General features: G+C 35.0%; 2 protein-coding genes across 4 annotated transcripts; one reads left to right on the top strand and one right to left on the bottom strand.

Annotated features, from left to right (window-relative positions):
• Nucleotides 1-306: 306 nt before the first annotated feature.
• On the bottom strand, nt 307-21,074 carry LOC132700664 (myc box-dependent-interacting protein 1). Of its 3 annotated transcripts, none has more exons than XM_060668141.1 (8): nt 20,817-21,073; nt 10,856-10,991; nt 10,387-10,577; nt 10,060-10,332; nt 5,451-5,613; nt 5,172-5,345; nt 1,539-1,681; nt 309-1,483 (listed from the first exon to the last, which is right to left on the bottom strand). In XM_060668141.1, exons 1-8 carry the CDS (start codon nt 20,883-20,885, stop codon nt 1,406-1,408), a joined length of 1,227 nt encoding a protein of 408 aa, XP_060524124.1. In that variant the 5' UTR covers nt 20,886-21,073; the 3' UTR covers nt 309-1,405. The 3 variants fall into 3 exon arrangements, with proteins under 3 accessions (XP_060524125.1, XP_060524124.1, XP_060524123.1); XM_060668140.1 differs by having other exon boundaries at nt 311-1,483; nt 5,037-5,345; nt 20,817-21,072; XM_060668142.1 differs by lacking the exon at nt 5,172-5,345 and having other exon boundaries at nt 307-1,483; nt 20,817-21,074.
• Nucleotides 21,075-21,379: 305 nt separating this feature from the next.
• Nucleotides 21,380-22,631, top strand: LOC132700645 (protein FRA10AC1 homolog). The gene is made up of 3 exons (XM_060668110.1): nt 21,380-22,074; nt 22,127-22,286; nt 22,336-22,631. Exons 1-3 carry the CDS (start codon nt 21,796-21,798, stop codon nt 22,617-22,619), a joined length of 723 nt encoding a protein of 240 aa, XP_060524093.1. The 5' UTR covers nt 21,380-21,795; the 3' UTR covers nt 22,620-22,631.
• The last annotated feature ends 14 nt before the right edge of the window (nt 22,632-22,645 follow it).

The raw sequence follows: 22,645 nt of genomic DNA, 5'->3' as shown, positions 1-22,645 counted from the left end.
TAAGTTAAAAGAGGCGCAAGAGTTTCGGCCTGTCTCCAATATACAGGGACACGTTATCAATAAGACAAATACATACCAGCGTACAGTTTGTTAACTGCATTTACAAACAAACCGCAGTACATTTTGCCTTGCAAACGTATTGGCGAAAAATTTTGAAGTACTTTATTTAGTACCTACTGAGCAACATAAATTTTTGATGGCAGTCAAACGTCCTCCACATAAAATTTTGTTCAATATTCAAAGTCTTCAATATATAACGTATAAAGGGCGAAATAATCAAAACCAATAAGAACAATAATTAGTTTTCTTTATTTTCAACATAAACCAAACATACAAGGAAGTTACAGTTAATAAAATATTACAATATAGTTCTAAACTAATAAAATCTTTTAACTATACCATAGTATAGAACGCTAAAGTGTATAAGAACATTCCTTCCAGGGATACTATCATAAAACGATATATAAAATTACCAAATTCGTAAATATATTTGTTCATCGAATAGTTCAATGTAAATGGATTACGAAATGTAAAATTTTACCTTATAAAAATATTGGCACTTATATGAACATTTCCTTGAGAGGCAATTTTTCTCTAAAATTTCCTATACAGCATCTGAAGAGAACTTTGAAATAAACTGAATTAAGTTCTCTAGATTCAGAGGAACAAAAGTGTAAAAAAAATTGTATGTGGACCAAGTGATAGAATGTGAATTCAAGCGGAAGAAAAGAATCGAAATGTAATTTGACTAGATAATACCAGAGATTTTTTTTTACATAAAATGTCCAATTAGGCTTTAAAATATATGTAACTGGAAGCACCAAATTTGAAACGAGCATTGTAAATATACCTATGAGCTATATTATAAATAGGTACGCGACGAGACATGTAAAGAAATGCACTATAACAAATAATAAGTAATCCTTACACGGGTAATCGTTTTTAATATATTAATAAAGATTCTCTGACGAGATAACAAATAAATTACAAAATAAAACGATATTGTTAAACAAAACGTAAAATCAAAAAATAAAATAAAAACATTAAGGCACTTTTAAACATTTCATGATATCATCAGCCTAACTTGCACTGTTAACGGTTCTATGAATCCTATATACAATTACGAGTCTTGAGAAGTGCTTTACCTCACAAAATTGAGCAAGCTTAATACTGTCTATGAATACGTCAAAACTGATTGTTTAAGTACTTTCCCTGATCGCTTTCGAGACAGTTTCTTTCCTTTTGTTAGTTTTTCATCAACAATATATGAGTATTCGACACGCTTACAATATCAAAAAATGCACAAACAGAACAGCACTGGCACAAAACATTCAACTACAAATTACGCTGAGAATATCCGTAGTTTCAAAATGTTTGTTCTTAAATTCGTAAAATAAATAAGAGATTACAGAGGCCTCGTGAAATTTGCGGGAAACATCCCCTTCTCTCCGTTATCTTTTATGCCCATCAGCCAACCTTCCTCCTGCAAGCGGAAAACTCGTGGTACATTTGAACTGTTCATGCAATGAAATTATTACCTGCTCATCTGGGTCGTCGTACTCGATCACGGATATAATCTCCCCCACTTCAAATGATAGTTCGTCCACATCCTCCCTCGTGTACTTGTAAGTGGCCTTCACCCTGTACAAGACTCCAGGTGGTAAATTTTCCGTGCTTGCACCTATAAAAAAAATTACTCATCAGAAATAATGTCATTAGATTACACTTTATTTGTATACTTGCTATTTTTGATACCTTACCATCATTGTTCTTTTAAAAATGTGACATTTTCGTTATAAATTTGACTTTTTTTAAATTAATACTTATACACGTCGTAACTAAACAGGGCGAAAGCAGTCGACAATATTTTTTTATCCGTTTCAAGTGTCCGGTACAGTAAAAGTTAATGTTGATATGAGCATTTTAAGTCTTAGAATTTATACTTTCAAATTTCCATAAAGTCAAAATTACGCTAGTCTATTTTACTCAAACTCAAACGAAAACATACTTCAAATCAAGCGGTTAATAGTATAATTAATACGATATGATGGTGCCTAATCCTACTTTTGATAGTTCAATCAAAATCAAATCTGGTTAAGCGGTCAGCTTCAAGCTGTCACATACGATCACCCCAAATAAACTTGTGGTAACCAATGAATTCGATCTAATCGAGACAATACAGATTTTGTGAGGCAAATTTATTTTATTTATTATAAAATTATTTACATGTAATAACAAAATGTTTTAATTTGATTTATAATCATTTCTATCGTATGATAAGTGTACATGATACCGACTGGATATTTTGTTCGGTTCAAATCGGATAAAAATGGCTACTTTTTCGTAACCTCGACCGACAGGATTACGACCTCAATAATATTTCACAGACGGGCACTAGTAACTGACTAATTCAAGCACAGGCCAAATAATAGGTACATGTTTGCCGAACATTTGTCTGTATATAATACATGGTACAAAACCAACCATTTAAATATTGCTGGGGTTTTGTTTTGTTGTACAAATTGCGTAGTACAGTTTAGCGGTACTTGTGGCGCCATCTCGTCATCTTAAATACCGGGCATTTAGAAAGCATTGCAGTAAGCATGTCAGGGTCGATACTCGAATAATTATTTATATGCCTATTATTTGTGATTTTTTTGATACAAACAAAAGTTTCTCAGTTAGTTTGTTTGAAATTATCAATGATATTTTAATCGCAATTTATTATAATGTACTTTAAGAAATGCAGTGCAACCTAGAAGTTTTTGCAGCTGATGGGGTAAAAAAAGTCACGATCAAACATTAAACTAGAAATACTCGATATGACCGCGGAATGGATTGGACTGGGCAGTTAAATTTGCTGTTTAATAGTGGAGTAGACTATTTTTTGCGGTTTGAATTTAGCACTTTGGTTTGTTTATATTTAAGCTTATTAAATAAGTCGTTGCCAGATTAGTTCAAACCGCCAAAAGATCTGGTGGTACGACAAGTATTTTATACAAAATTTTTGAAACAATTTTTCCGGGATACCAGGCAGCAACCGTAATAATAAGTACTTTTACCAGTTGTCTGTCTTATTGCATTTGATGATGCCATTTCAAAAACACCCTGAATTTGAGGGTATTATTCAGAAATACAAAATATATCAGTATTTTGGTATTCTTTACTTATTGGACACGTCGAATTTAAAAAGACAATTTAAAATTGTCCCCTTTTTCAAGAAATAAAAATACTGATCAAATGTAGGCACATGTTTAGGTAAAATGCGGGTGTATTATGTTATATATGTTATTGTCTATTGATCAATTTTTTTTAAGGTTCAAAAAGACTTAAATATTTTAAATTTTTAACTTTTTTAATAACTTAGTTTATTTATTTACTTTATTCCAAGAAAATATTAATTGATAACGTACATGGAATATAACGTACTTCCAGGTATTACGGTATTATTCAGTAATCATTTGCGAGGTTTTTTCTGCAACGTGCGTGTCAGGCCGACAGTTTCCACTTTATTGTTTTATAGAAAGGATTTTTTGAGTTTATGGTTAAAATGGCGGATCGGCGCAAGTCTGTAACTGTAAAAGAAAATATAGAGATTATCAGAAGTATTGAAATTGCTAGACAAAAGAAATTGGCAAAAACAACAATCTCTACAATTTGGAGGAGTCAACGCGAAAAGATCAAGACAGCAAGTAACTGTAAATCGCATAGGATTAAAAAAAAAGAAGTCCTGTACGTTCAGATGTAGATAAAGCTCTTTTACGATGGTTTCAAGTTCGAAGACCCGAAAATATTGCAATAAGTGGTCCAGTTCTAAAATCGAAAGTCAAAGAATTAGCCAGAGGATTAGAGGGTGAGGATTTTAGTTGTTCTACAGGTTGGCTCGAAGGTTTTAAATTTCGTCACAACATAAACGCCGGAAAAATTTCTGCTCAAGTAGAAAAAATTACAGCTCTAGGGATATTTTTAATTGTGACGAGACTGGGCTATTTTACAAGATGACTGCTGATCGTACCCTCATATTTAGAGGAGAAATGTTTGGGTGGGAAGCAGTCGAAGTTGAGGTACACCGTTTAAGTTTGTGCAAATATGACATGAAGCGAAAAATCCAAACTTCTTGTAATTGGTAAATATGAACGACCGAGCGTGGATGACTTCAGCACTTTTTTATAATTATTTCGGATGAAAAACTAAAACATCAGAATAGAAAAATATATAAGAAAATAAGGAACCTTTCAATATCACTATCCTAGACTCCACAAAATTACTTGCACAATGTGAGAATGATGTTATTTCAAACTGCTTTCGACATGCGGGTCTGATAAAATCGGAAAATGAGCTTGATTCAGACGATGACTTACCTCTGGTTCAGTGGTTCGAGAAGTACAAAAAAATTGACGACGATGACTAGGAGGTTCCCCTAAGTAATTGGTTGCGCAATAGCGGCCAAGATCTAAGCAACAACGAAATGTATCTTCTTGAGCTGGATAGCTTCCCAACTGTTGATGATAATTTAATAACAACGGAGTTATTAACGTATAATGATATTACTGAAGTTTTACAGCCAAATGATCCTCGAAGCTCTGGTAACGAAAGCGACGAACGATGATGTTCAACAGGACGAAGTACCAAGTTATTTTGAAGCGCCTTGTATCACTACAATTTTTTTACAATTTAGTGAAGTATGTATTTTTACTTGTACATTGTAAAGTTCGATAGATAAGTTTTTAGTTTAGGTAGTTTAGTTTCTTTCTATTTTTATGTATTTTTATATAAAATAAAAATATTTACGTACCTACATGTTTTTTTTATATAGCGTACTTCTGCTTATAGAGTACTCATTTTCTGGCCCCTAGAGGGGACTTTATAACCAGAATTCACTGTACCACAAGACACAATCCCCATTACTAGCCATATTCTTCTTTTGTAAAATAAGTGGTGGCCAAATTGTCTGCGTTGCAGGGTCAAATAAAAAAGCGCAGATCGCCGCGTGTGCGACCGGCCTAAGATGTTGTGAAGTAACATCTGCTACTTACCAGCGGGTATGTCGTACAATTCTTCCAACTTTCGATCGCTGTTGGGCGCAAAAGCGGCGGGACTCGTGTTAGTATTCGCGTTTGGCTCGTTATTAGGGGTAGCCTTCGACGAATCCGTCGAAGGTGACGTCTTACCGTCTGGGGTCGTGTTGCCATTGGCTAGCGCTTTAGCTGGAGGCGCGGGTTCGTTGGCGCCGGGCGTGTTAGGTGGCGACGGCGTGGCGTCGTTAATTTGAGGCGACGCGTCGTTAGACGAGACGTCCAATTTTATTTGGGGTTTCACGGGGGTGGTGATATCGTCACTGACCGCTAAAAAAACACAAATCACATGCCGACAGAGGTCCGGTGCGTTAATTAAGCGCGCAAAATTAATGCCATCAACAACCAAGAAACGGCAAGAAAAACCAAACTTACGCCTCATCGGTGTGCTGTTGCCTATGATTAGCTCGGGCGAATTTTTCGTCACGCTAACGGGGCGTGGCAAACTAGCGGATCCGTTCGTTTTCTTTATACTGTAAGAGCCTCGCTGACTGTCCGTGGCAAGTTTGTCGACGATGCTGTCTAGTTCTCCGAACACCTTGCGATTATATTGATATTATACAGAATTGCGAACACGATAAGTAATGCCTCTACGATATTTGAGAGAAGTTGTTCATTACACGCAAAGTAATGATCTGCTTGCCTCGACAGCAAGTCTGTCTCAATCTTCATCGTGTTGACTTTCGACGGACCCTCCCCTCTAAAACTTAACGATGATATTACCTCTTGTTATTGAGTAAAGTCGTTAACAAAAAATTTATTCTTAGTTGACTGACAGGGGTGGGCCAGGTACATTTCTTTCTTTCTGATATATTTCTTCAGTGTTGACTATTTGTGGCAGTGTCGAATAATCGTTTTTACTGTGCATTTGGAAAAAGTTATTCTACGAGAATATAACAATGTCGCCTAGAAATAATTTGCCGCTTGATACAAAACAGGTTGTGAAAAATGTGTGTGAAACTTTATTTAGCAGCGGACTTATTCAACAAGAATCTTCAAAAGAAACCTCTCTACTTATAAAAATGCCAATTTCGTCGATAAGGGTTATTAATAATTGAAGCAAAGGAATAAACGTAGTGATATTCAAACTCAAATAGTGATCAGGACCTAATAAGAATATATATTGTCTTTATCAAAGCGAAGTTGTTCCTACCTTGGATAAACTGAAAAAGAAGTTAGAAGAAGATGAAACCAATATAGTGCCACCCTCCATAGAGTTGTTTGTGAAATGGGATTCAAGTACCGCAAAATACACAAAAGGCAAGTAGTAATGGAATCACACAAATTACGCAATTGGAGATTTAATTACCTCCAAGAATTTAAAAGATATAGATTGGACAACAGATTTTACAGAATTTACCTTGATGAAACATGGTTCGACCGACACACGCGACACTGTGTCCAAAAAATGGCTTGGATTAGCATGAAGATACAAGTGCTGAACTTTTTGCTTTCAAAACAATCTTTTAAAGAATATTCCCAATAACAGTGTGATTGTTATGGATAACGCAAGCTTCCACAGCAGTCTGCTACGCAAAACGTCACCCTCATCATTTATTTTGAATTCAGTTCCAAAAAAGTGCAACTTCTGAAAGTCCTAAATTCATGTGCAATTAAAGAACAGTATGTAAGCGATAATTTGGTTGAGCAGGCTGGGCATACGTTTTACGTCAGAGCAGAAAATGTTACTCCCACTTTAATTAGATAAAAAATATAATTAATAACCAATATCAATTGAGAGCTGGAAAAATTCAGTAGAGCACATTATAAAAATTGAGGACTCTAACATTTTTATACAAAACAACATAAATCCTTTTAGAATTAATCTCAATGGCTACTCTGATGGTGAAACAGAATTAGATTTAGACATTTAGATGAAAAATGTAATTACGTATAATAAACAAAATAAATAATAAAAAAATAAATAAATAAACAAAAAAAAATATTATTACCTAAAGCTTTGAGAGTCCTAATGTTCTGTCCTTTAACACCTACCGAACCCGAGTTTTGCTGCCGTCAGCAGGTAACTTTCATAATGGCGGGCAAAAGCCAACACGATGAATATTGACACAGAATATACATCCATTTTTGATACTTGAGATATTAAATATGCTGATGTTGGTACTTGTTGCTGTTTGTTTACGACTTAAATTTTCATTTAGCTCCTCATTTCTCAGACAAAACAAAAAAGCACCAGTATACATTAAACATAGTTGTGAATTGCTCTTCTCAACATGGCTGAATGCACCGATTCATAGTTCATTCTGGTGCAATAGTTAGATATAAAAATTTCGTGTTTTTATTGAAACGCTTCCGATTCATAATCCAGTGTTGTGTTCGCAAAGGAAGAGTATTTGTAGAGGTAGTATTAGATGAACTATTGACCGAAACTAATGTAAAAGCGATATTACTTGGCATACGCGTGACAATAAAGGAGAGAAGCGGCGAATAGCAGAAAAAATACATTTACTAAATTTAGTAAAAAATGTTAAATTAATCACTAAGTAAATATGTGCAATATATCTAAGCGACTTAGCGCACAGCTGAATGCGCCCAATACTGCCAATATTATACGTCAATTCTTCATTCTTAATTCATCAGCTTGAAGTCGATTTTTCAAGTAATTATAGATAGCCCAACACTTTTTTAGGGCTATAGCAAAACAGCCGCAGTTAACGACCTATACAAAAACAGATACACTTTTATTTCTGAAATAAAATTTATACAGTAATCGCACGTTTAAGCGTTGAAGTCATTAAGACCTACCAAATAGTTTTAATAATTCTAGAGTAAGGTCAACACAACGGAACCAGAGCCGGAGCCTCCGCTATGTTAGTCAGCTTCTTAGCGCTATTCTCAACAATTTCAGAATATATTTGTTCAATGTCATCCTTAATGTCACTCGCTACACAAAGAAAATGCTTTCCTAGTATTTATTTCCACAAACGATTATTATCATCTGTTACATTTGTATGTTTTCCCAACTTATATTTATTAAAGCTGTTTCAAAAATTAAACAAACTTTAACAAATAAATGATCCCGGCTTTCCGGACTATTTTTAAAACTTGTTTTGAAAAATCAATGAAATACCCCAACAATATCTTAGAAACCTGTTTACGTCAATCCAAATTTAGTTAATAAACAAAACCTAGCAAACTTATCCAACTAAGCAAAACTAATTGCAATTTTTTTAATAGCGACCTCCAAACGCCTGACTCATTTTTTCCAAAACAATTTAATGGGATTTGGGCATGTATTTTGAAAAAATCGCACTGTCAAACTATCTTATAAACAAAGTGTCAGACACTTTCACGCTGAACTTATTGTTGGCAAGCCAAGTTTGAAGTGACGCGCCTGTGCATATCCCTTCTCATTTTTCTTGTTTGTTTTAAAAGTGCTCCATATATATAGTAGCCCTATGCTTGACACCACATATACGAGGGTGGGGTGAAAAGTTTCCGACTTGACCAAGAAAAACGATGTTTTTATTTTTTTTTTGCTTTATTTTTCAACGTAATATCCATCAACACTGATACATTTCTCATGACGATGTTCTAATTTGGTTATACCAAGCTCCTAAAAAATACTGATTTACAGCGTCGATAACTTTTTCATTGCCCTTTTACCGCCAAGCCATTTTTTGAGATTAGGAAACAGGTAATGGTCGCTGGAGGCTGGAGAGCCAAATGAGGTCGTTTAACTTGCGCCTCGTGCTTCAAACGTTGCAATAACTCTGCGCAGTGTTACCATTTTCCAGAATCATCGCATCCCAAAAAGCAGTAGCCATAACCTTGTCCCCCTTTTGCAACCCACTGTTTTGACTGTTTCTTATTTTCCGGATTGTAGTGAGGGACCTAAGTGTCATCGACAGTTATGAATCGACGCAAAAAATCATTTGGATTACGCTTATAAAGCGCCAAATTGTCGGTATAAATGTTTTTCCGAATCAGTTTTTGGTCGAACATTAGCAAGCAGGTAATAGTCGCACACATGGTTGTGCAAAATATTTCTCAGCTTTTTCATGCACTTTCAACCTGCGGTCTTCCAACACTATTTGATGGAATTTCTCAATCATTTTTAAAGTTGTGATCTCAACGGGTCGTCCTGAGCGAAGCTTGTCAGAGATGGTCACACGACCCATTTTAAAATCAAAAACCCAGTGCTTAACAATTGAATACGATGGGGAGGAGTCTCCTAGTCTGTAACCCATCTCTTCTTTAATTTGTTTTGGTGTAAAACCTTTTAAATAGCGGTATTTGTTGAGAGCACGTTTTTTCAATTTTTCCATTTTCATAAAACAACATGAATGTGATCTCAAACGTAAAATAACGTAGCCATCTGGCTGAAACTGTCCATATAAGATCGGTAGGAATAGTACTGTGGGGTGCCGCTCCAAAAGTACACCTAGTGGCGCCACCTCTCGGTCAGGCAGGAAACATTTCACCTCACCCTCGTATATGTATAGGGCCATGTCTGTGCTGCTAATACAGAAACTTTTAAATCCACCGTAAAAAAAATGTTAGAAATGGCCATTCAATATACGCACTCGGGATCATTTCGATTTTAGATCTCTCGGCATTCAACCATCAATATAACCGCTGACAGAAAATTTGACAGATTTCAATTTGCATATAAAGGCAATATTTTCTCAAAATATACCCAAATAGCGTTAATTGTTCAGAAAAAAACGAGCTATGTATGTTGAGATCGCTGTTCAGACAGAAAAAAAATGCATCATCTAAGTTATATGCTTCACTTTCTTAGCATGCGGTGAAAGAATGCACTCATATAATAATCCTTTTAAACCAGGTGTTTTTAAAAATTTATAGTAAGTTTACTGTTTCCAATGGGACACTGTGTCATAATACAAATATTATATTGACATCATGTTTGAGAACGATGAGAGGATATGTCACATACATCTCCCCTCCCAACAACTCAAAAATTTGAATGCGTTAATAAGTAATGGGTTATTACAAGTACCTTTGCGGCTTCCGAATGGAAAGTGTGTTCGGCGTTAAACAAAGACTGCAGATTCGTCACCAAAAACAATACTCTGGAATCGTACAGTGCCGGCAATTCGTCGTGCAATTCGGAATTCAACATCTCGTACGTCCTCTTCGCTTCTTCGAGTTGCTCTCGGCCTTTGGCAATTTTGACGTCGTCCCTCTTTTTCATATTACTCTGCAGTGCTTGAAAGCTGTGCCTCTGGCTGTCATAGTCCACTAGCTTCCTCCCTCTTTTGTCGATCTTTTTCTGAAAAATAACACCCGAGATTTAGGCTTGGCCTTTGAACGTGCGCTCGCTTACCCTCATTTCTGGGAATTGAGATTGGTAAGTGTTCAGAGGTAGTAGTACTTGGTCGGCGAGTTTGTGACTAAAATCTTGCCAGAGCATGTCGACCGACTGGGTTTGCACGTACATAAGATCGTGACCCGTCCATTGACTTTCGTAAATCTCGCCTATCGCTTCCAGAAGCGATTTCGATGCCACCTGAGCAGCTAAAAAAAATCATACTACTTCTAAATGGTGAAGAGTAAAGGATACGCAATAAACACTTTCACTGGTAATGTCATAACGTCCATATATAAATTAAATAAAAACTGACTACACTGTTGATGTTGGTTTTTAATTGACGGAATTGTTACGTTGGCTGTATGAAAATAATATAGAAAATTGGCATAAATATTATATTTGCCTGCAATATCTCCAATATTAGATACCAAAATGTTTCAATTCATCCATAAGACATCGGTGCTGCGACTGTAAGGAGGCCTACCTCTAATACACCTAATGTAGTTGTTAAATTCCTTTTGCAGTCTGTTGGCGGCGTTCTGTTGCCTTGTAAAGTTTTGAAGGTGCTCGTCGAATATTTCGTCCGCAGTTCTATCTACCTTGCCCAAATTTTGGAGTATCTATAACAAATGATACACAATTCACATGTAGTTTATTTAAACGGATAGTGACTAAATTATTTTGGTAATTGTGATTGTACGTCCTAGTGATCGTTTTTTATAATGAGAAAATGTAAACGTGCTTCACATAGAATCTCAAATTTCCCACGGAAACATTTTTAGCCATTTTACTGCCGTGAGCAGAATCGACCTACTATTATAATCAGAACTTCTGAGGGAAGTTAAACTTCATCGAAAGAAAGACTGTATGCATCTTGTATGCCAGGAAATCTGGGATTTATGATGGGTTATGGTTCACTGGTGCCATTTACTCACACAATAATAAAAAATTATTAATGGCAGATGTTCACTTGCCAAGCTATTCTTCTTTATAGAAAATAATTCGACCTCTTTTATAGAAAATAATAATTCAAAAATTATTTTTCTGTTGTACGAGATGGATTTTTTGGTTATAAATTCAAATTCAAAAAGTTCAATATAGGCAAATAAAGGCAATTGTAACGATTAAGCGTGACGTTTCATTTAAAACGTATAGATGCGCACGAGTACGTGTCCATCGCTTATAACTACATGCAATCTAATCCATCGGATGTTTTATAACTGCGATTAGCGTGAATTGTGATTCGGTTTTCAGTTGAAATTGATGCCCCGTTCAACTCTAGCCATTAGCGTGCAGATTGTGTTTGTTCAATTAACGTTAAAGATTAATCGCATTTGATAAAAAAAATAAAAATAAGTGGGGATATTTTAATATAGGGGATTTTCAGGACTTGCTTTAAGTGTTTATCATTTGTTGGAAACCCCTGCTAACCGTCTCTACAGGTATTTTATCTTAGATAGCGCTAGGTGCCGAGAAACTTTTGGACACACAAAGGATCTGGATCACTGGTCGTGTTGGTTGTTGAATGAAGGATGCATTGCTGGCTGTAAAATTTGAACCAGCGAAGTTACCCAAATGAACACGGGAAAAACCTATATGTGGATCGCGTGCTACTGAACCCAAGTAAGTATAATACAATTCGCCAATGTGGACACAGAGCATCCGTAATACAAATATAAAAAATATTTCTACCGGTCTGTTCTATAAATAATTTGATATACGGGACAACTTGGCGCTTGCATTGCGTAACTCCCCGCTAATAGACCCTTGTCGTTTTATTTTCCTGTTGAGATTTGAGAAAAAAATCCAGATTTGAAAACGCGGGTTGCCACATTGATCGACCCACGGAAACTCGCGGACATGGTGTGGGAATAGCATCGATGGCGACAAAATTTACATGGAAGGCGACAAGTTGCGCCACGGAGCCTGGACGGAAAGAGAGATCGATGACCCGACATATTAGACGACACGGTGACACAATAGACTTTCCTCTGATGAAACTAATATATTATACAGCAAGCAAGCGAGCGAGGATGATAGTTCAAATGGTGGAAAACCGTACACCACACTATGAGCGAAAAAAAAACAGAATTGAATGCTGAAGACCATTTAAACTAACCGATGTTAGTTTAAATGGTTCCCCCCCCCCCCCTTCCCCGCAATCGGTACCTTCCATATCTTGTAAAATAAGTGATCTGAGTCAAATCCTATAGTTCTGGTCGCATTTCCATTCGCATTTGTTTGGCACATTATTTTATAACTAATTGTTATCTGCATTGTGCTTTAGCCACAGCTTTATCTCTTACAATTTAACCATGTGTGTAGGTTTTAGCTGCTGTTTCCATATGTCTACTGTGTTACAGGTGCATTTAAGATGCTCCTATACCATTCTCAATAAGTAAGATACTGAGGGAAAATAGTTAAATACAAAAAGTGTTTGACCCTAAGTATATATTTTATTTATAGTATTTTTTATGTATACGGGGGTGTTCCATTGTGACAGGCCAGTAAACAATTTTTTTTTCATGGAACGCTAAGATTATTTTTAAAAACATTATTCGCTTAATTTCGAGTTTTTTTTTTGAGAAAAAACAGGTCTTTGAAAAAAATTCTTTTTTTACTTAAACTCACCTAATAAAAGTGTAAAGACAGGATGTTTTGTTAATTTGAAAAAACGTGTCATTTTTTAATAGTCATTTGTGACCCTGTATAATATATTCTCGCCATAGATAGCTCAAAGCATTAAATATCAACCACTTCCATGCATCCATAATAAAAGTAAATAAAGTATAAAAAACGCTTTTGTTTTCAAAAACCTGTTTTTTCGAAAAAAAAAATGAAAAAGTTCATTATTTCAGTATACACAAAAATACTATAAATAAATATAAAACACTTTTTGTATTTAACTTCTTTTCCTCATTGTGGTACCTATTGACCTAAGGTATAGAATATGGACCACCCTGTACTGGTAAGGGTAACAGCAAGGAAAAACGATTGTCGGAAATTAAAATTTATGGTCATTAAAATATTGTAGTGTAAAGTTCATTCTTCCAATAAATGATAGCACCGGTTAGAATGGTAAAGTCCGATGACATTTCAAAAACAAATATTTTTCAAAAATGTTTGGGTAAGAACATTTCTGTCCAGTTAATCTTAATCTATTGGATATGTCATCGATACTTGTTTGGTCATGTAGTGTCAATTTTGATGAATTGAGGCAAGAATTTTAAAAAATCCAATAAAATTAGTTTAACTTGTTCGTATTTTCAGTTCAGTGCTGCAACCTTTTCTGACCTCATTCACTGTGTACATCAAACGTTAATTGAAATTTACACCTTGGTGTAGAAAGCAATCGACAAACATTAGATAACATTCAAACATGTGGCAACGTTGCCGGACCGGGCATGACAAAATTATTATTTTCTATGGCAGATTGGTTACAGAAAACGGCGCTAAGAATAATCACAATCTACATTCCGCGTTTTACAGGTAGGTATGCGGTTAAATACGATATTTTAGTCAAATGGGGCGAGCATAACATGGCTTTTACTAACAGTTTTTTTTTTCGTTAATAAATGAGGCAAAATCTTTGGCACGAACAACTTTTTTTTAATTTAGGCAGAATTTTCTTTGCCATGAAATCTATAGTTCTTCTACAGTGGAATTCCCACTTACATGTTGACGTATCTGTGGCAGGAGCTGGGGCAATGTTAGCATAGGGATCTATAGCTTAGTGACGTAATGTAAAGGGCCTATATGGCAGTTACTGATACCTATAGAGGCGATAAATATGACAAACGAGATAGAACAGACTGACGAGCTGCTATCTATTTGCATTATAAAAAATGACAATGAAATGATGATAAAAGAGAGCAAATAGCCAAGGTTTTCTTACATTTAGTATTTAATTGTATTCGATTGTAATACCTACGTAATGACTGTATTAAGAAACTCATGTCTTAGTAAGATGTGATTATATATGAGGGCTACCTTTTATATTTCCGGATTTGTAATAAAAAACTATGGGCTACCAACCAATATGACTTTATTGTTTCTCAAAATATTCACCTTGATGATCAAGACACTTTTGCATTCGATAAAACCAATCATCAAAGCACTTTTCGCACATCGATTCGGGCACCTCTAAAACATGCTTTTTAAACGCATCAATTGTTTTTTCTGGTGTCAAAAATCGTTGCTCATTTATTCTTAATTTATGGGAATAAAAAGAAGTCATTAAGTGCTAAATCAGGACTATATGCTGGATGGTTCATCAAATCAACCTTTTTAATGCTCAAAAAGTTCTTTGTTTGCACTGACCGGTCGTCGTGGAGAGTCATTCGTCTTCGACGGTTGGTTTTTCTAATTTCTTCGAAGACATTCGGCAAACAATTGGTTGTGTACCATTCAGAATTGACTGTTTTACCTTTTACCAAAGAAACAGTTGCAACTTGGCCAGTTTTCCTGAAAAAACAGGCTACCCTTTGGTTCGAAGTGCCTGCACGCACGAACAACTTTTATGGGCTTTGTCTCATTCTGAAAGACCCACACAGTCGACTGCTGCTTACTTTCAGGTGCATATGCATAGATCCGTGATTCATCACCCGTCACGATATCATAGATATGTTTGGAAACACCTCGATCGTATTTTTTTAGCATTTCCTTCGACCAATCAATACGACCTTTTTTTTGAGCTAATGTCCAATTATGTTCATGCAAAATTGTATATATGCTGGCCCCACTAATGCCCAATCTCATATTAAGTCACATGACGATCCTGCAAAATCAGTGTCCGCACTGTATTAATGTTTTCTTGGACGACCTTCACGAAATTCGTCTTTAAGAAAACTACGACCATGAAAACCAGCGATAGACAGTAGTCCTAGATGGTGCTTTAACTCCAAAAGACGAATTAAGTTCATCGATGCATTGTTGTCGAGTTATTCCACGTCTAAAGTTGTAAAAAATTATTGCACGAAAATGCTCCCTATTAAGTTCCATTTTTAACTGTCACATTTTTTTTAAATTTATCACAAAAAACACACACAACACTCTTTCGCCAAAACCTAACTGAGTAAAGCTAACCTCAAAATGTCAAACTTCCCTACAAAAACGTTAGTCGCCTGATGGCAGCACTAGTTTAAGAAAATCCCGAAATAAAAAGCAGCCCTCGTATATCATTTTTAAGAGGATAAAATTTCACAGAAGTATGTGCGCACAACGAATTTCGAAGCATTTTTTTAATGTCGTTTTCATGCACTAACTTTAAACAATTATTTATTAATTAATTCAGCAACCTCTTTAACGGTAACGATTAGCTAAGACACGCCAGATATTTACGACAGATTTTATCCATAACGTTCACCTTAAGCAAACTAAGTTTGCTTTTAAGGAAAACCGGTACAAACTAGGTAGACGGTGCGCAATTTAACACCCGATTCTCAACGGGTCAAACTATATCAGCGATCAATTCATCGGTGATTTGTTTTGAATGGTGGTAGGTATATAGCCAGTCATGGTAGCCAAATTCGACGCCCTTGCATAAATCGGTTAGGATCGCATCTGTTTAAATAACAAAATTATTTTTGGCGTGGGCTAATATTAAAATCCTGTCGAAAAATATTTCGCTACATCGTAAAAAGTCGGACTTTTGGGAAATCCGAATCCGAAAACAAACAAGCGCGAACATCACTTTCTAGGCCGCCACTTTTAATCTTTCATATCGATTCGCCTATAATTAAAAAAAAGACGCGATAGATTTGTTTACGGACGCGGGAAACGGATGCTAGAAGTGGGGTATTTATAAGTAAAACAACCATTAAAAATTTCGAACGGTATATATAATATCCTTTGACCACACGCTGACATGCTAACAAGCAACTTACTTATAGGCGACCATAAAATTATCCGGCGTGCAAGGACGTCCGAGAACTATTGCTGCACGACTATTTTGCACCGCATGAATTTATACAAATATCTCCCGACTGTATAGCTCGTTCGAATACTGCAGAAAGAAATTGTACGGCTCGTTGCTCTTTTAAGGAATGTGATGCCAACTTTATGGGTAGATTTCTATATTGTTGACGAGTAGATGTATCATTTCACAGTGGGATATTTTTGGAGGGTGTAAGTTCGCAGACACGAAAATATTTCGATGTAAAATTTGTCAAAGTCACTGTTATTTTATATCCACAAGTCATAATTTCTAGAGTATTTGGTTTACCAAAACGAGATTTGGTATAAAAGAAGCAGAGTTTTCGGATATTTTTTACCTTTCGACCATTTCCTGTTTCACCGGAAACGGCTCCGGTTTCAAATTTTCTGGATCAGAATGTGACATTTGAAAAAATATTTACGCCTGTTTTTTTCTGAACCGCATTATATATTGCATCTAGGTGGCTATAATCCACCACAACTAATTCAAGTGAGTAATGCAAAAAAGTTAAAATTGCGAGGTTTTAGTGATTTGTATGATAGAAAAAAATAAGTAAATTGAGCAAAATTACATTTTCATTTATAAATGTATTTTTTTAAATGGCATACTTACCGAAAAGAAGATTGATTTTTGGGCTTATCTAACGATACTAATTTATATGTAATTCGATATAAATATAAATTAAATATTACCAAGTAAAATAAGGGATAATTATTGATTTTTGTCAATAACCCTAATAATAATAATAATAATAGATAATAATAATTAATAATAAATAATAATAAATCCCTAATAACCGGGAAACAAAATATTTTGCATTCTGCTCCATTATTGTCTCAAAAATCTAAATATGATAGTTAACTAATGGAAAAAGCAAAACTAACCAAAAAGTGTCCTTGACTATATTACTTAAGTTTGAAAACGAAACGAGGTATTTCGTCTTCATTCTGCAAATTTCCAAAATATTTAGTCTATTTAGAACTATAGTTCACACTCACGAAATTAGAGTAGAAAGATAATAATGCCAATTTAATATTTTAAAAAAATCTCGTTTTTTTATTTAATCTAAACAAGTTTCCCATATTTCGACACCGAAAGTTTAAAGTTAATAGTACCCATAAAATAACCTTGAGGAATGTTTCCATTTTAAACTATCATTCATATTATTCTTTTTATCAAGTAAATTTTTGGTTATATATAAACAAAATATTTAATACTTATTTGACGTCACCATTCTAGGCGGCGCAGACGCCATTTCTTTTAAGTGTATGTATTTTAATGTGTATGTAAAATGAAATTATAATTGATTTTGATTTTCAAACGTTTACAAAAACAATACGATGCTAAAAGTAAATCCCCAATATCATTTCCACACAATCTCCGAGGACGCTGTAAGGAACTACATTTTTGAAATAAATTCTACTTCTACCGGGTCAGATCAAATTAATCTGGAAATGATTTCTAACTACAATTATTAACTCTTGCTTCTTAGCAAATACCTTTCCAAATCAATGGAAAATCTCTCCCTCTGTGTAAACATTAAACACGGATGCGGATGACACACAAATATACATTTCATTTTTCCCGCTCAACTCTATATTAACGAGGACTTAAAAAATCTGCTGCGTTTTGCTGAAAGACATAACTTGTTAATAAATGCATCAAACAAAATTTTTGTGTTCGGAATACATAATGATAGATTGTGGCAAAACATAAAAATCAAAATCGGTGACGATAATGTTCCATATTCAAATCAGAGCAGGAATCATGGGCTAATTTGTGTTAAGATTTAAATTTCACGTCAACAAATGGCACATTCCAATCTTAAAGGTATTTTTCCCCATAGAAATCTTTTGTCTAGGAGTGCAAGAACAGACTGACGGATTCACTTTTTATTAGTCATTTTAATTTTGCGGATGTTGTATGTATGGCCCCTGCCTCCTTAGTATAGACAGCCACAGAATACAGCGCATCCAGAAAGCATGCAGAGAACCTGTCTCTTACAAATTAAAAGAAACGAAGTTTTATGGAGAAGCCCAGAACTTTACACGCGGCTATGTTGTTTCATAAAATTTAAAAACATTATCAGTGGCCGCATTTAAATATCAATATAAACAGTTTCTTTTAAATTAATATTATATGAGTGATTATTTTTTGTATTTTTATATAGTTTCGTGGATATCGTACTGAATGAAACTGAATGCTTTGGCCTGTGCAGTATTCAACACTCGATTCAATCTGTTTTTTTAGGACGAACTGTGAGAGAAAAAAATGCCTTAGCCGGCATTACAATTATTATCTGAATACGGTGAAAGTAGGTATGTGTGTACGTACTATCAAATGCGTTTCGCAAGCATTCACGTCCGATGCGTCTCAATCAAAATGGCACTTCTAATTGTACATCGCGACCTATCTTTGAGATATAAATAATGCAGTACTAGCATTACTTGGCGTCTATAATTGCTAGACCCTCGACAAAGTGCGTCTTATGTGTTTGTTTTGTTTTTACATTGTCCCAGATAGCCGGAAAAATTCTCATTGCAATAAGGCTCAAAAAAATCACCTATTTAATAAATTAGATAGTTAAAATGACTATGAAGATACCTAATTCTATATGTATTTCTTTTTTATTTGTTAATTTTATTAATATTTAACAAATTTGACTTATTGGGTTAGGTAAATTTAAATTTATTTATTTAATATAATTAAATGAACGTTGACAATTAACAACTAGCATTGTAATAATGAGTTGATGTAGTGAAACATAGACCCAGACGTAGAGCTAGACTCAACATAAACAATTAAACTGTAATTAGTAAGCAGGGTAGAGTATTAAATAAACACTAGTTACTTAGTGTTATACAATTGGTAGTATTGTCGCTTTTTCACTCGGTTATAACATAATATTTAACATTTAAAATTATTATGAACTATTCTGGAGGTGGAATTACAATTTTTTATTTTGTATTTTTTGCTAACCACAAAGATCTTCTCGACGAGGGTCAGAATTTTTCTTATGAAAAGTAGGTACACATGTATGTACGTAAATGGTTTACCTTTCTTTCTAATATTCCTTGCCGGAACCTTTCGATTATATTTTAGGTTTGTTTTTGAATGAAATTGCTAGGATTTTCAACATTTTCGCAACTACTCAAGATAGGTCGATGGGTAGGTATATGCGTTTTCAAATATGACCGTTAAAGTGAAGTTAAAATTACGAAGAAGCCCTTAGAACATTTCACTCTAATAAGGCTCGCAATCACAGCATTAACATCTTCCTAGACAAAATAAAAAAGACTTTTTTAAAAATATCTGGAAATAGCTTTTGAGGAAATATTCATAAGCTTTGCGTTAGGGAATCAAAAATAATTAAATGTGAGCTTGCGCCTGAGAGATAATTTTTTAACGGCAACTCGATAAACAAAATTATACATAAGTAACAATCGGGAAATTAGACGGCAAGGTCATGACGAAACAAAATTACACGCTACCTGATGTAACGAATAGGTATACATATACAGAAAAAAGTAGGTATGTTGCCCACAATTTTTAGCGAAAATTCGTGACTCTTACAATAACGAGATTTCATATCAACAAATTATATATAGTGCATATACATGAATATATTTTTACACGACACCCGTTTAATAACTTCTTGGATTATATCTACGATAAAAATAATCTACACCTGGAGAAACGTTTTTTTTTGTTTTCAATGTGGATGTGTGTAAGAGATAATATATTATTCCTAATATTTAGTTATTTTTATTAATATCTATAGGAAAACATCAATAGCAAACCAGAAAACTTTACACCAAGTTCTTTGGAGTTTATTTAAATTTGTATCTGATAAATTAGGTAACACAACTTCTCTACCTATCATTTCTTAGATTCCGCAGCTCTTTCCATAGCAAAATAGAAAAGAATAGAAAGTTGTTCAATTTTTTATCGCCGCAGTTAAAAATACAAAAGTAACTACAAAAATGTCAATGCGACTTCCAGACATTCTATTTTTATATGTTGGAATAAGCGCAAAAATTTTAACAAAACCCGGCTCTGCCGCTCGTCCGCGAATCCTTTTGGTGTGGGAAATGAAAAGAAACTAGTTTTGCAAACCCACACTACGTTTTGAGTTCGCAAAAATTTGTCGCAGTAGGTGTTAATTTTTCTTAAAAAGGCAAGGTGAATATCAATGCAAGCACTTGGCTATACCTATGATTATTAAGGAATATACTCAACAGGTAGGTACATACGTACACATATCATATATATGCCTGCTACATGGGCCGTTAATTTATGGTCAAATTTATGGGAACGGCTTATATAAATTCAATTAAGTCACCAAAGTTATTTTTATACACCTATCCGCGGTCCGCACAGTCGATGTGAGTTTCCCGTTATAATAGTCTCTTAAACAGGTTTATTAAGGTCCAATACCGCGATACCTATGAGTATTTTTTCAACATGTGGCGCATATATCACCTGCTGACACTGTAAATACGCCACTGACCTTTTCCTTGGCTCGCCCTGCATGCTTCTGTACCGATTTGGCGAGCATGGATCCTTTACTTTCCGCCATTTTTGCCCGTGTAGTTACCCAGTATCACTTTCCCGTGCTTTATTTATACAAGGGACAGCAAATCGTTGGGTTCGAAACGTCACAAACACTCCGCAACGCGATCCCCGATTGCACTGCAGCGCCTCCGATTAACTGCAGACAATCAAGTTGCTTTCACTACAGCAACGTGACCTAACTTTAGCGTTTCGTGTTTTTCCTGCCCTTTTCTAACATGTTAACCGTGGCATCGCCATCTCGAATCGCACCAGCAAAACAAAATGGAATTTACGTATAATTGTAGGTTCCGTTTTAAAGTTCCCCTTGCTGCCAAGAGATGGAAATAAATGAAGTTCTTCGTTTAACTTCTTTTACGGAAGCAACTGACCAATTTTTACGATCTGTTTATAGACCGGTATTGGGCTAATGATTACACTCGATTGTATAAGAAAGTTTAAGTAAATGTTTATTATGAACTGCTGGATTCTGTGGTGGAGTATTGCACGGGGCGGTTTAACCTCTGTTCGCTCCCGACAGAATCCCATGTATTCATCCCAAAAAGTTTGATATCGGTTTCCACGGCGTGGATTTAGTGTTTTGAGTGTTCAGTTCAGTCTTAAAGTGATAATCGTCGTCGGTCCCGTCGTTTTTCCCCGTTCACGCCGGTATTTTTTTGGTATCGGTCAGAATCGTTTTTTGCTAGCTGAGCAAATTTTGGTTATATTTTTTCTTCGTACGTCTTGGTCAATGACCAAAAGCGAAAATCCTCGACGGAAGTCGGCAATGGGCAAATGATCCTAGCAGTTGCGCCCAACAGTGTTAAACGCATAATTAACTTAACTTATGAACTGCTGTTGTCGTTTTGACAGTGCAATAATACAGCAAAGTAAATTTATTGTAAAATTGTTTATCGTTTAATATTTGGAGTCGCCTCATGAGCCTAAGGCATCAAATGAGATACCTAAACCCCTACGAATTACACAAGTTGCTCGTAAACGAATACATTCTTAAAAGGCCAGGGGATACCAAGCATTTGCAGAGAGATTGTTCTAAAGATGTTAGAGATTACGATGTCATCAGGCAAAACCATAAGTTTTTATGGGAGACAGACCATACTCCGTGTACATGGGAGGAACAATTTGCCAAGAAATATTATGACAAGCTTTTCAAAGAATATTGCATTTCAGATTTGAGTCGTTACAAAGAAAACAAGGTATTTTGATATAAACAAATGGGTTATTTAAATAGTTGCTAATTTTTGGAAGGTGGCGTTAAGATGGAGAACTGAGAAAGAAGTTGTTACGGGTAAAGGACAATTTATTTGTGGAAATAAAATTTGCAGTGGAAAGGAAGATTTACGAACTTGGGAAGTAAATTTTGCTTATAAGGAGAAAGAGGAGCACAAAAATGCTTTGGTTAAAATTCGTAAGTTATTTTTAAAAGTGCATGTAACTGAATTAATAATAAATTGTAGGACTCTGCCCAACTTGTTCTCATAAGTTAAATTATCACAGCCAAAAAAGAGAAGTAAAACGGCTTTACAATAATTTTAAACAGAAAGCAGTGACGTATGCTAGTAAAAATGCAGCAGATACTTCTTCAATTTCACAAGTGGAATCAGAACTTGTGGATAATGTTCAAATTGAAAGCAATTGCAACCCAAGTGTGGCTGATGTAAGCTGGACAGACCACAAACCAATAGAGACAAAGTCCAGGGATGAAGAGATGGAGGAATATTTACAAGATTTATTGCTATAATATATTAAAAATACAAAGTATTTCAT

This window comes from Cylas formicarius, unplaced genomic scaffold, assembly GCF_029955315.1.
Source record: "Cylas formicarius isolate icCylForm1 unplaced genomic scaffold, icCylForm1.1 PGA_scaffold_4__25_contigs__length_36172078, whole genome shotgun sequence".
NCBI lineage: Eukaryota > Metazoa > Arthropoda > Insecta > Coleoptera > Brentidae > Cylas > Cylas formicarius.
This window is presented reverse-complemented; position numbering and strand designations above follow the sequence as displayed.

Bases quoted from the DNA above. Each gene is read 5' to 3' on its own strand.
- LOC132700645 (XM_060668110.1), top strand. From the start codon at position 21,796: ATGAGCCTAAGGCATCAAATGAGATACCTAAACCCCTACGAATTACAC. The intron at 22,075-22,126 runs GTATTTTGATAT...AATTTTTGGAAG, and splicing joins GTCGTTACAAAGAAAACAAG to GTGGCGTTAAGATGGAGAAC. The intron at 22,287-22,335 runs GTAAGTTATTTT...AATAAATTGTAG, and splicing joins AAATGCTTTGGTTAAAATTC to GACTCTGCCCAACTTGTTCT.
- LOC132700664 (XM_060668140.1), bottom strand. From the start codon at position 20,885: ATGGCGGAAAGTAAAGGATCCATGCTCGCCAAATCGGTACAGAAGCAT. The intron at 10,333-10,386 runs GTAAGCGAGCGC...GTTATTTTTCAG, and splicing joins CTCAATTCCCAGAAATGAGG to AAAAAGATCGACAAAAGAGG. The intron at 1,682-5,036 runs GTAAGTAGCAGA...TTTTTTTTATAG, and splicing joins ATTGTACGACATACCCGCTG to GTGCAAGCACGGAAAATTTA.